This window comes from Eurosta solidaginis, chromosome 1 (genome assembly GCF_040869045.1).
Source record: "Eurosta solidaginis isolate ZX-2024a chromosome 1, ASM4086904v1, whole genome shotgun sequence".
NCBI lineage: Eukaryota > Metazoa > Arthropoda > Insecta > Diptera > Tephritidae > Eurosta > Eurosta solidaginis.
This window is the reverse complement of record NC_090319.1, coordinates 358422244-358435969: the sequence shown is the minus strand read 5'-3', so window position 1 is coordinate 358435969 and position 13726 is coordinate 358422244. Positions and strand designations below refer to the sequence as shown.

The 13726-nt window shown below is 36.5% G+C and overlaps 1 protein-coding gene across 2 annotated transcripts in view; it reads left to right on the top strand.

Annotated features, from left to right (window-relative positions):
- The first annotated feature begins 2351 nt into the window (after positions 1-2351).
- The window catches only part of snu (snustorr), a 212320-nt gene continuing 200945 nt past the window's right edge, over positions 2352-13726 (top strand). For both annotated transcript variants that reach the window (XM_067762750.1, XM_067762749.1), the window contains exons 1-2: positions 2352-2498; positions 10758-11187. In XM_067762750.1, the coding sequence (XP_067618851.1) occupies positions 11078-11187 (110 nt within the window). In that variant the 5' untranslated portion in view covers positions 2352-2498; positions 10758-11077. The remainder of the gene's footprint in view (positions 2499-10757; positions 11188-13726) is intronic.

Genomic DNA, 13726 nt, shown 5'->3' with positions numbered 1-13726 from the left:
GTCACCTGGAGACTTTCAGCACTGAATGAAACTAATAAAGATGACTTGGCGATATACATTCGAGGATATTAATTCAATCTAATTTGTGGGAGTCGGGGACTACTAAAAAAGTAGTCTTTTTTTAACTACAATATTGACTGTTGTTAACTGTTTGAAAAGTAAAACTGAGAGTGCGATCGCAAACATAAATCCGTACTTTGAATCTTGTGTTTGCGGTTATTAAACAGCCTATTTATTGGCAGCACGCTTCAGTTTGTTTATACGCAAACCAAATGGCTCATTTAAGCTCACTGAAATCTTCCAAGCAAGGAACGAAACCGAAAACTTAATCTGAATTCGTTGGGGTAGTATTAGTCTAATACGCGATAAGCTTATAGAAGGAAATTATTGTATGTAATTGTTAGACCTTTACAAAGTCCTCAAATCGATCTTTGCAAAAACTTCAAGGTAGGTCGAGTGGCCTATGAGCGAAACATAGGCTATATATAACTTTTGAAATGTGCGTGGTGTACCTCTACTACTAGAAATAAGCTAAGTTCACAATATATGCGCACAAGTAGTGATAGAGGAGGAGAAATATGTTAAGGAAGAAGCAGAGGAAAATCCGATAAGGTTATGTTAGGTTAAAAGGATAGAGGTTGCATCAGGGCCAGGCATATAGGCCACTAATGGACCCATTGTCATGGCCTAAATGGGAAGTTATCATTTGTGCACCAGCTACCATGAATCAAAGCGTATTGTGGAGTTAATAAATAAAGTTTTCGCCTGCATTTCGAGCTTGAAAATCTCCGCAAGATCATCTAAAAACGGCTAACCGATAGGCGACAACAGTGGCACAGAATTTGCTGTATGTTTTCCTCCTCCTTAATACATCTGCCACAGCAGCAGTAATCGAATGATTCTATTTCCATCCTAGTAGCTTTAGTATCTATTTAACAGTGACCAGTGATGATCCTTATCAGGGACAAAAGCTCTGACTTATTCAAAATCAAAAGAGTGTCAGGCCGTTCTTTATCATAGGAAGGCCTAACCAAACTTGATGACTCGCATGTAGGAAGCGCTGACCGGAGCATATTTACCCTACTTATAGTGTTTGTGCTTGTAAGCAATTGGTATACCTACCGAATTATTTTTAAGAAGGATGCAGGCTGTCGTACTTCTCCTTTGCCAGCTCATCAAGGAAACAGTTGCTTTCAATATTCCTGTGTCAAAGTTGATACTGAAGTTCTGGGTTTTCATTAAGAGAGCTGTGGCATTCAGTGACCGACTTTGTGTTTTCGACACACGAATCAAAGGCCTTTGCCGCAATTTGGATATCCGAGAAAATTAAGACCCCTTTCACGTCTTTAGAAACAGTTGCCAAATGACTTACACAGCACCGCGATTGCTAACATTTTATCTTGATAACAGCTAAAGTGGTCTGGAAGGAGATCTCAAATTCAAGGTTCAATGAAAACGTATCAGTACTTCTGGACTTCTTTCAAGCGCTCAGAGAAAGATTAAGATGAAAAGGAAGAGACAACAGAGTGCGAAAAGAAGAAGAAAAAGAAAAAAATAGGAATTGGTCAGTGGGATGCGAAAGGGAAGGGATGTAGAATACCTTGGAGAGGGAGGGATATAACAGAATGAACGGAGGGATGGAGAGGGAGAAAAGTTTTTTGTCAGCCAAATTCTGGCAGGACTATTCATTGTGGAGTATGAACGCTAATGTAGATGCTCCGTAGGGCCGTGATTCTATCTGCGAATAAAGCGAAGAGAATGCAGAATGTTCTTGATAAAACATCGATGCTAGCATAATTATTTCAGTGGCACTCGAGGCAGCCATCACAGTTTAAATATTTACCCTAGACTTTGTGTAAACTCCTATACCGAAACCAAATCAAAATATATCTTGAACCGATACCAAATAAGGCACATATTGTAATCGCTCGTATGCCTTGCTTCCAAGTTTTTCTCTGTTTACCTTTTTTGATTTTACGAGCTAAAACATTTACTCTGCCATTGATTTTCAAATTTTTTTTTAGTTTACTTCTTCTATTGAGCTCTTTTTTGTGTAATTTTTTTTTCGTTTGTTTGTGTCTGATTTAATTTATTTATTTTTTAAGTTTCATTCGCTTATTTGCTTTTCGCTTTCGATTTTTACGTAGCTTAACTAAATAGCGTCCACGCGAATGTGTTTGTGATTGTATGTGTGTATGAGTGACGCATATTTCGCTGCATTGCTGTGCCGATTGGATACAAACGCGCTGCCATTGAATGTTGTTAGTGAGCGGTGAGCGTTATGGTGGATGGTGTAACGTCTAATAGTTGCTGTTGGGTGCTAGAGTGCGATGCTTCATTCGTGCCATTTCCGAAGTTTTCGTTATTGAAGCGCGCCTTTTATTCGCTTACCATTTTTTTTATACATTTTTCGTGTGTGTATATATTTTTAGTTGTTTTTCTTTTGCGTTTGAGAAATCAGCTGATTGCAACGTTAATTTTACCAAAATATCATTAAAGTAATAAACTAAATTGTGTGCTGTTAATAATAGCAAAACAATCCTCGCGTTCCAGTGGGCAGTGATCTAGATCTTGATAGAAATGTAACGTGCTCATGCAACAATAACATGATCCACATGGATCACTGCCAATTGGAACGCGGGGAATATGTTGAAACAAAGTGTGCAGAAATAAGAATGCAACAATAAACGCTGTGAAAATTAACTTATATGTAATGCAACATTTGTTTATATGTTTATACAAATAAGTATACATAAACATAATTGTGCAAATAATGAAAGCTAAATCCATTAACAAAAAGGTATGCATTGTTAACTCAGAAAGCCGGTCAATGACTTAGTAAATAGTGATGCTTGGTGAAAATTTAAATCTAAACTTGTACCGGTGTTTTATTGACGTGCCGCTCTAAATATTTCTTAGAAGTTTGCTGAGCCCCCAGCTTTACGCCAGCAGGCTCACAGCAATCGGTCAAAGTCGATTTATTTCTTATCAGAAGCTTTCCGTGGCAATGGTTTTATCTCTTTTGAATTTGTTAAACAAATTTTAGACCATAAAGTTGTCTTCAATTTACATATAAGGAATGCATTAATATTTTTCTCCCTTTAAATCCGAAGTCCCTTTAAAGCTGAAGTCCGTGTGAGTATATCCATAATTTCATGACTTTCATGGCCTGATTGAGCTTACTGCATACGATCTCTGTGTTTTGGGATAATGCCATGATTGGAAATTGAAAATTTCATCGCAGTTGACGTTCTATTCATCAGCACCCATAACTGGTTCAGTTCTAGTTTGTATATGATTAAGCGATCTGTAAGACATCCTCCAATTGGATAACCCATAAATGATAAATGTCCGGCGAACCACGTTGTTAGAGTGCAAACCTGGAGGTAGAAGAGGAAAGCAGGCTTCCCAGAAGAGGCGCATTACTATGGCACAACTTGGATCTGCTTACTGCACAAGAATAAGCTCTTATTTATAAAGAACTGGAATTCGTTAGAGCATATCGGATACAGTTGCACAGTGATCGCACCTATTGGATGGCTTACTGCTACAGGAAGAACAAAAAGATAGATTCCGATGGCGTGTAGCGTAAGAACTTGACTTCTTAGCGCTAACGCAATGTAGGGCAATGCATATCTGGCGGTGTTAAAAGCGTTCCTTACGGCTAATGTATCAAGCAGCAAAACTTACCTGAATTTGGTCGTATCTAGCTGCGCTCATACGCCATAATTCCTAGCTTTTAGTCCTCCCACTTATTCGATACTAGATACCACGCACATCAAACCATTTAGAAAAAACTCAAACCGGGTCGTCCTCTCCGTGGTTTGCATTTATGCCCCGAAAATATCCTCAGAAAAACTGTATCTCCCTTGTAGTGACGTGGTTCCCAATGTACGAAGGAGCTTATCTTTAATGAGATCGAGTACTTAGCAAGACTGACTTTCTATCAAGATCAGAGAAAGAAAAATGTATGGCGTGGGTGTTAAGGTCAAAGATATAAATAATAATAATAATAAGCATATGTCAGCAATTGCACGCCCTTACACTACATCATATGATGGTGGTTTGGTTATATTGCTAGAATTATAAACTCCAGCTTCAGACTAAAGAAATCCCAGGATAATTAGGCGCCTTTTCTGCAGCCTCACTTAGTGCTGGTGGTGATGCTTAAAAGCACGTTATATGGAACTGTAACGTAGGTATAAAACCATAGGTATAACTCCTTTTCATTCTGTCAAAATCTGCCTTGAGTGTGGACGAGATATTGTGTACATCTCTCTTATCGTGAGCATTTTTTAGAACTTTGAGCATCGTCAAAGCTTTTTCGCGAGAAAATTTGGTCTGAAGCAGCGTTGATAAACTTCAACGAACTCGTTTGTTTTAGGTGTCAGTTTTTTCCGCTATTCGATAGACAGAACTTTAGACGTAGTTTTTAAGTAGTATTTTAAGTGATTCATAGGATCGCCTCGATGGGTTATCAGGCAGAGTACACTTAATTTCCAAAAGGTAGGAATGCAGTCATCCAAGCCTGTTCTGAAGAAGATATAATGCATGCTCTTCGCGTCACATCATCTTTTTTTTGGATGGTGGAAAGTGCATTTCCATTGGGTTAGTTATCTTCATATCTATAAAGCTATGAGTATAATTACTTGTTGTATAACAACATTCATACTGTCGAAACACATTTTATGCTTATTCTTATCCAGGCGTTAGTTTATATCTACAGCTTCAGTTATCATAATAAAACTCCTTTTGTAATAAATCCCTTCTGTGAAGAAAGCAGCAGAATATCTTGAGAAGGCGTTCTTAAGCTGCAGTCGCGTCACTATATATGTATTGATAGTCGAACGGCGATTAAGGCAATTATCTCACACAGTATTTCGTCAAGAAGTGTTCTGGAATGCAAAAAACCACTGGAAAAACTTCCCTCAGGTTGGACTATATATCTATACTGGGTTCCCGGTCATAAAGGGATGGAAGGTAACTAAAAGGCCGATGAGTTGGCAAAGGAGGGTGCAACACTCGCTGAAACGACAATAGACGTTCCAATCCCTTTGGAAGAAATTCAAAGAAGACAGGAGCTGCATATGATGACTCGAGAAGGAGAGGCGTGGATAAAAGCACGGGGCTGAAAAATTTCTAAGAGCATGTGCAAAGCCTACGATATTAGACTCACGAAGTGGCTCATAACTCTGAAGAGACAATATTTAAGGCTCATAATGGGCATACTAAATGGGCACAGCCTTCCGCCGTCACATGATTATAAGTTAGGTCTAGTCTGGTTAGAGAAGGTGTAGGAAGTGCGAGCTGCAGGAAGAAATAGTTGAGCATGTTTTGTGTTCTTGTCCTGCGCTCGCCAGGTCAAGGCTACAGTTATTAGGGGCGGCAGAGTTACCAGATCTCAAGGCAGCAAGTATATCGTAAAAAGACATTGAATGACTATGCCCAATCCACATATTTTGCCTACATCTAGCTATTAATTTTTTATTTCTGATAACTATCATTGTAAACTCAGACCTGTGGCTTCCGCGGATCTTACTGTTCATGTCATCTCCCTTTTCTGATAGAAGCATGAACGAAAGACTTAGGACACGAACTTTTGCAATTTGGTAACAATGCGCTCAAGACATATTATCAAAGTTAAAATAATAAAAGCAAGAGGTTCATTTATAATACAGCTTTCATAGGTGCAGAGTAGAAAATAATTTTTGTTATTTAATATTGGAGGCTTGATGGAACATCGCCTATCTTGAAAATATTCTCAAAAATGATTTTGGCATATTTTAAAGTTTTCTCGTACCTGAGAGATATTTAAAAAGTTTTTCGAACTCCAAGTTGTCCCTTAAAGAAAATCAAACAAAAGTACACCAGCGAGAAAAAACCTAAGCAATTGCAGCAAATCGTGTATCAGACCATTTAAAGACATTATAATTGCTGGAATATTTAAAAAAACTCACAGCTTCAAAAGTTATTGACCAAACTTTTACAAAACCCCATCGCTCGAAAAATATTTACCGATAGCCATAATGAAAGGCGGTGAACTGATTCTAAAAATAATTTGATCACATGTCAAGACTACAGTAAAGAACTTTTTTTAAAATTACCAGACTGCCATCAACAGTCAGACCAATACCGCACCATCAAAATATGTTTTAAATATGATTCTTTATAAAACAATCTTTAAAAATAAATTTTACTATATGATTTGCTAAACATATTAGGAACCGAAAAAGAGTTAGAGCTAAAACTGAAGTTGTAGAGCTAAATGGGTAAAAACACTTGTCCATGCCAGATGATAAGTCAATTTGGAGTCACCCGTTTTGAAGCAGCAACTTTAAGACTATACTGAAAACCAAATTTTTTGCATTCATAAAAAACTTCGACACCATCTGCCATAAAACCGTCGATACCTTCTACTTTCCGTAAATTGAAAAATCCAAACGAAACGAAGAGTTTCCAATTTCTTTTTTTTTTTTTTTGTTTGTCAATAATTTTTGATCCTATAAATTATATGTATGCAACTTTCTACGTTGTTACAAAAGCATCGCCTTTCTTCAAATTCAAATGATCTTTGTAAAAAAAAAATATGGCTCCGTTTTTCTTCGCCGGAAAACACATCAGCGTCGCTTTTCATCTGAAGTGATTGTATATACTCGTCTGAACGTGCGAATCCATTTTGTAAAGACAAGTGATATAAGTGAGGACAGAAATTACACTTACACAATAATATTTTCTCAGTTTTATAGCCCTGTGGTGGCTCCCTGATGTGGTGGTAGCATGCTGCTCCTAGCACACAGACTGTCCTGAGTTCAAGTCCCGGGCAAAGCAACATCGAAAATTTAGAAAAACGTTTTTTTTAAGCGGAGCGCCCCTCGGCAGTAGTTTGGCAAGCACTTCCAGTGTATTTCGTGCATTGTAAGCTTCTCAGTGGTAATTCATCGGTTTCTATTGATTTTTGAAAATTTCTTTGGCGAAGACAGTTTCAGTTTATCTATAAAAATATGAAAACTTTACAAAGAATATTTTTGTAAAATATCGAAAATAACTAAAGAAGTTAGATGACAATATTTTAAAAAATTGGTAATTGGTATTTTGCTGTTCGGTGCATTAGTTATGGGATTTCGAAGTTCGAAATTGAACTTTTTGCACTCTTAATTTAAATACAAATATTGCAAAAACAAAAACAAAAATATAAAAATATGAGTGTGATTCTGCTGTTTTTCTACATTTTAAAAGAGCGATTCCCTCAGCCAACATAAAAAACGTAGGAAGCGTAGAAAATATTTCACCTTCTCCAGAACAAATATACAACACTCACAGAACGCATCAATTAAGTAATAAAAATTAAGTATAAGAACTCGAGCATTTTAGGAAATCTTTTTAAAATTTTGTATTTAAAATTCATTATGGCAAAACATATAAATTAAGTATGTGGCCATTTGTACGTGTTATGGCAAATTTTCTACGCTTTTGAGAGAGAGAGACCTCAATTGTGTTTCAAATCCGGTAAGGTCTTCAAATAAAGTAAGATATATTTCTGAATTTCACTTCTTCAGCAGCTAGCTTTTTGGAAGCTGAGTATTGAACTCGATATCTCCAATATTCATACTTTATAGTAGTGTTAAGGCATTGCCTTTATCACTGAATGCCCCGCTGTTCGCTTTGCAATTGATCTCTAAGTAATGCCTGTTTGTTATTATTCCTTTATACATCATTCTATATGTTTTTAATCCTAACTGTGTGGAATACTTATAGGCGCGCCCTCAAGTGCTTAGTAATGTTGGATTTATAGCAAAGCTTTTATAAGCAGTACTTCCGCTGCTCACTATTATATCAATATTATTATCGGTATTTATTAGCGATAAATGCTCATTTGGCTTCATGCAATTGTTTTTTTTTTATTGACATTAGAGAAAAATTAGAAACTTTGCAAACGGCAATGGTTACTGGAATATGTTTCGGAAATTTTTTTTTTCCATACAACACCTTGGTATAAAAATATGTCAATAAATCGAAATCAATAAACATTTTCTTTTGACCTGATATTTTTCTGCTTGTCGAGTTGCTTAAATTCGCTTTGCCATAACCCTGTATAGATTCGCTTTGTTCTGAAGGGTACAAATTCGAACTTTGAAAGCCTATAACTACTTTGTGAAGGTAAACTTTGAAAAGTGGTGAAATAACTCTTTTGCTTATGACTAGATCTTAAAAAATTTGGTTTAAGTCCAATATTGAATCAGTGCTGAACAGTGTAGGCAGAAATTGAAACGTGGATTTAAATAACTGTAAAGGAATATCGAAAATACAAAATTATTTACAAAAAAAAAAAAAAATATTTTTATATGCATACAACTTTTCTCTCATGCACTGATTTAGTGATTATTTACCTTCTTCGTTAAAAAAAAAAAAAAAACAAAAAAAACAAGTAAGGAAGGCTAAGTTCAGGTGTAACCGAAAATTACATACTCAGATGAGAGCTTTGGAGACAAAATAAGGGAAAATCACCATGTAGGAAAATGAACCTAGGTTTAAGAGAATTTTAGAAGGGAGTGGGCCATAGTTCTATAGGTGAACGCCTTTTCGAGATATCGCCATAAAGGTGGACCAGGGGTGACTCTATAATGTGTTTATACGATATGGGAATCAAATGAAAGGTGTTAATGAGTATTTTAAAAGGGAGTGGGCCTTAGTTCTATAGGTGGACGCCTTTTAGGGATATCCCCATAATGGTGGACCAGGGGTGACTCTATAATGTGTTTGTACGATATGGGTATCAAATTAAAGGTATTAATGAGGGTTTTAAAAAGGAATGGCCCTCAGTTGTATATGTGAAGGCGTTTTCGAGATATCGACCAAAATGTGGACCAGGGTGACCCAGAACATCATCTGTCAGGTATCGCTAATTTATTTATATATGTAATAACACGAACAGCATTCCTTCCATAATTCCAAGGGTTTTTGATTTCGCCCTGCAAAACTGTTTCCTTTTCTTCTACTTAATATGGTAGGTGTCGCACCCATTTTACAAAATTTTTCTAAAGTTATATTTTGCGTCAAACAACCAATCCAATCACCATGTTTCATCCTTTTTTTCGTATTTGGTACAGAATTATGGTATTTTTTAAATTTTTCGAAATTTTCGATATCGAAAAAGTGGGCGTGGTCATAGTCGGATTTCGCCCATTTTTAATGCAAAGTTAAAGTGAGTTCAGATAAATACGTGAACTAAGTTTAGTAAAGTTGTATCGATTTTTGCTCAACTTATCGTGTTAACGGCCAAGAGGGAGGACAGACGATCAACTGTGTATAAAAACTGGGCGTGACCTCAAACCGATTTCGCCCATTTTCACAGTTACCGGGATAGAGGCTATGCCCTAACTAAATTTCACAAGGATTGGTAAATTTTTTTTCGACTTATGGCAATAAAGGTATTCTAGATAAATTAAATGAAAAAGGGCGGAGCCACACCCATTTTGAAATTTTATTTTATTTTTGTATTTTCTTGCACCATATCATTACTGGAGTTGAATGAGAACATAATTTACTTTTATACTGTAAAGATATTAAATTTTTTGTTAAAATTTGACTTAAAATTTTTTTTTTAAAGTGGGCGTGTTCGTCTTTTGATTTGGCTAATTTTTATTTAGCGCACATATAGTAATAGCAGTAACGTTCCTGCCAAATTTCATCATGATATATTCAACGACTGCAAAATTACAGCCTGCAAAACTTTTAAATTAAATAAAAAAAATAAATGTAAGGCGCGACAACCTCCGAAGAGATCTAAGGCCGAGCTTCTCTTCCAATTTGCGTCGTGCTCCTCTTGATTTTCCCTACAAATTGGCCGGACGGGACCTACATGTTTTATGCCGAATCCGAACGGCATCTGCAAGGCAGATGAGTTTTCACTGAGAGCTTTTCTAGGCAGAAATACACCCGGAGCGCTTGCCAGACACTGCCGAGGGGCGACCCCGCTTAGAAAAATTTTCTTCTAATTTAAAAATCTTATTTCTAAAATTTTGATGTTGCTTTGCCCGGTGTGCGAACCCAGGGCATACGGTGTGGTAGGCGGAGCATGCTACCATCACACCACGGTGGCCGCCAAACTTTTAAATTACCTTCTTTTAAAAGTGGGCGGTGCCACACCCATTGTCCAAAATTTTACTAATTTTCTATTCTGCGTCATAAGTTTAACCCACCTACTAAATTTCATCGCTTTATCCGCCTTTGGTATTGAATTATCGCACTTTTTCGATTTTTCGAAATTTTCGAAATCAAAAAAGTGGGCGTGTATATAGTCCGATTTCGTTCATTTTAGATAGCGATATGAGATGAGTGCCCAGGAACTTACATACCAAATTTCATTAAGATACCTCAAAATTTACTCAAGTTATCGTGTTTACGGACAGACGGAAGGAAGGACGGACATGGCGAAATGAATTTCTTTTTTCACCCAGATCACTTTGATATATAGAAGTCTATATCTATCTCGATTAGTTTATGCCGTTACGGATTACCGTTATGCTAACAAAATTAATATACTCTGTGAGCTCTGCTCAGCTGAGTATAAAAAAATTAACATAAAGAAGTGCGTTGCATTACAACTAATCACAATTTTTTTTTCGTGTGATTTAATAAGCGGGAGCTTTTAATTATTGTGCATACAAACTAGTACACTGAGCTTGCATACAAATGTACATATGTTCGAAAATGAAAGTGAGTAAAAAGTTATTCAAATTTCTTGAAAATATTTACAGGTGATAAAAAGCGAAGAAAAACGCAAAAAGAAAAACGCAAGAAAATGTAAACACATAGTGAAAAGCAAACAAATAATTAAACGATCAAAATTCAACAAATAAAGCAACAACAAAACCGGTGCTACAACTACTACTAAGAGTTTGCTTGCCATTTATACTAAAATTCTTCTAAAGGATTTGCATTTTGCTATTCCATCAATTGAATTGAAAGTGCATTGACATTAAAAAGCGTGCGCTTGTGTGCGTGTTCAATATAACATAAAGATCTGATTAAGTTCTTAACAATTTGATTAAATATCTTAAAAAGTGACTGCAACGTAATGGCTTCCAAGAGAGAATCATCCTTTAGTAGTCAACAAAGTCAACGGCAATCTTTGGATCCTGAACGCATTCGTCGACTTTTTAGCTGGTCCGATCCAAATGGACGAATGTAAGTCAATTTTGTTTTTTATAGTTTTTTATACATTTTTTTGTGTCTTCGCATAACTCAGTAAATAATACGGAAAAATATTTTTATTGACATAATAAAAATATCTAAATAATTTAGGTGGTTTATGGTCAATGATTAGATTGATTTAAACGTAATATCTCTGTCTATATTAGACCGGAACGATTTGTACGCTATAAAACTTGTTTATACTGACTGACAAATGATTAGGTTTTGTTTGTTCGAATAGAGAACTGTTCAATGGCATGGGCCTAAAACACATTTCGAGGATGTACAAATGCATTGTTATGTTAAATTTTAACTTACATATATGTCTATATTTAGTTTTTTTTTTTAATAAATTTGTTCATCAAGAAATGCATTAGGAGCTTCAATGAGAAAGTGGACCCTGGTGCGAAAATAATTTTTCTTATACTTTTTTAGTCAATAAAAAAATATTGAGTTATATCTTTAAGTGCATTTTAATAAACTGTTTACTTTCTGAATTCATTACTGATTTCATTATATGAATGAGCTTGAAATCAGCCCTAAAAAACAAGTTGGTTTGGTTCAGTAATTCAAATCACTTTGACAAAACTTGTACCAGCTTATGAACCGGTTCCTGAGTACCTCTGGACCGTCGAACTGGTTTGGATTAAGTTGCTCAACTCTTTTATACTAAGTAATTAAGCAAAGAGATCTTCTAGAGAGAAACATACACTAAAATAAAGCACTGTACCACTGTACCTTGGAACTGATGTTCCACGGCTTTGTAGGAATGTCTCTAAACTCAAATTTTGTCTTAATTTGGTCTTAATTTTATCGACGAAGTACGGCTAATCTTAACTAGATGGATCGGTTGTATCCTAAATTTTAGGAATTTTAGGAGGGCTCTATGAGGCCACGAAATACATAAGTAGATATGTGCTCGCCGCAGGGCAGTGTATTATCAGGCCAGTATCGAATGCTTGTTATCAACCAACTGCTTAGGCGGTTTGCCGAGGGACCTATAAGCCTACGGCGTACGCAAATGTTATTGGACTTGTGAAAAGTGGAAAATGCCCTCCAACAACTAGCACTTTAATGGATCAAGCGCTTCGGGATATACATAACTGGGCATCTAATATCGCGTTGACCGCCAACGCTGTGAAGACGTGTATGGTCTTATTAATAAAGGGGTATACGCTTGCGAAATGGACTAGGCTTAAGCCAGGAGCGGTGTTACTGGAAGATAAATCTTGCCCAAAATATCCATCAATTATTCTAGACAGTAAGTTGTCCGAGCAGTTCAAATTGTCGAAGAGAGTGAAGTAGGCACTTGTACTTAGATTTGCCTCTTAGTGCCACAAAAGAGGTGGAAGGTTGGCATTGGGCAATAAAGTCGCGAACGAGGAGATAATCGTGCATATAGATTATTCAAAGGTAAGGGAAGGGGGAGGTTACTGAAACGAACAGATCCTACCAGCTGTAGGATCGCTGTGGAAACACTGGAGAGAAACAATTTTATTGTAGCCGCCTCAACTTTAATATTTACAGCCAAGCAGCTATTAAGGCAAGAGTCACGCACAGCACAACTTCGAACACTGAGCGAGAGTCCAACTTTATTTTGTGAAAGAATCGGGATGAGGATAAGTATACATAATAATAAAAAAGCGGAATAGCTTGCTAAAAAGCGTGTACCGCAGCGGTCCCAATAAGATTGGGCGATAATAGATGAGGACGACAGTTGCACATGATCGAACAAGCAGGAAAGTCGTGAAACCAAGCGAAGGGCTGTAAAGTGTCGAAGATCATGTACAGATCTTACGACCTTAGACTAACAATGTTACTCTTGTCACTAAAAGAGAGAATTGTAGGCTTCTGATGGGTATTCTAACTGCACACTGCCTTCTTGCGTCACATTATTTAAACCACACCTCGTCAGTGATAGCAGACGGAGGAAGTGCACGATGGAGCACGTACTGTGATCGTTAGGAGCCAGTAGCATAGGTCTTAGACATTTTCTAATGTTTGCCAAGAGGAAGGAGTTATTTCATAACATATGTACATCCTGGCTTTTGATAGGGTTTTTGGGTTTCTGGTAACACTATTGACTCATTCAGTCTATGTGAGGTCAGATCCCCATTCTTAATAGTTAGTTTTGAGTTCATGAAATTTACTGGATAGTGAGACAGCACGCTAGTACACCTTAAAGCATATAAAGGTGGTGAGTTTATGTAACATGTATATTATTTGTTAAGTTTCTTGGTTACTATGTATTTGTGAGTTTAATTAAATTGTCCTACTATTTGTATAATTGCGCTTCGCTTGCTGATTTTGTACCAGTTTTTGGCATTGCCATTTAGATGGTGAGCATCGGAATAAAGAAGAGAATTTTGTATGGCTTCTGAGAGGTTTATTTCTGTCCATTTCTTGGCTTCATTTATGTTTACTTCATTACTTATAGAGTTTTCCAGCGACTTATATTAATCTTTGTGGGATCAAAAGTCAAGGAATTTGTATCCCCCTATAATGACAAGCACAAAATTCTCACAACAGTTAA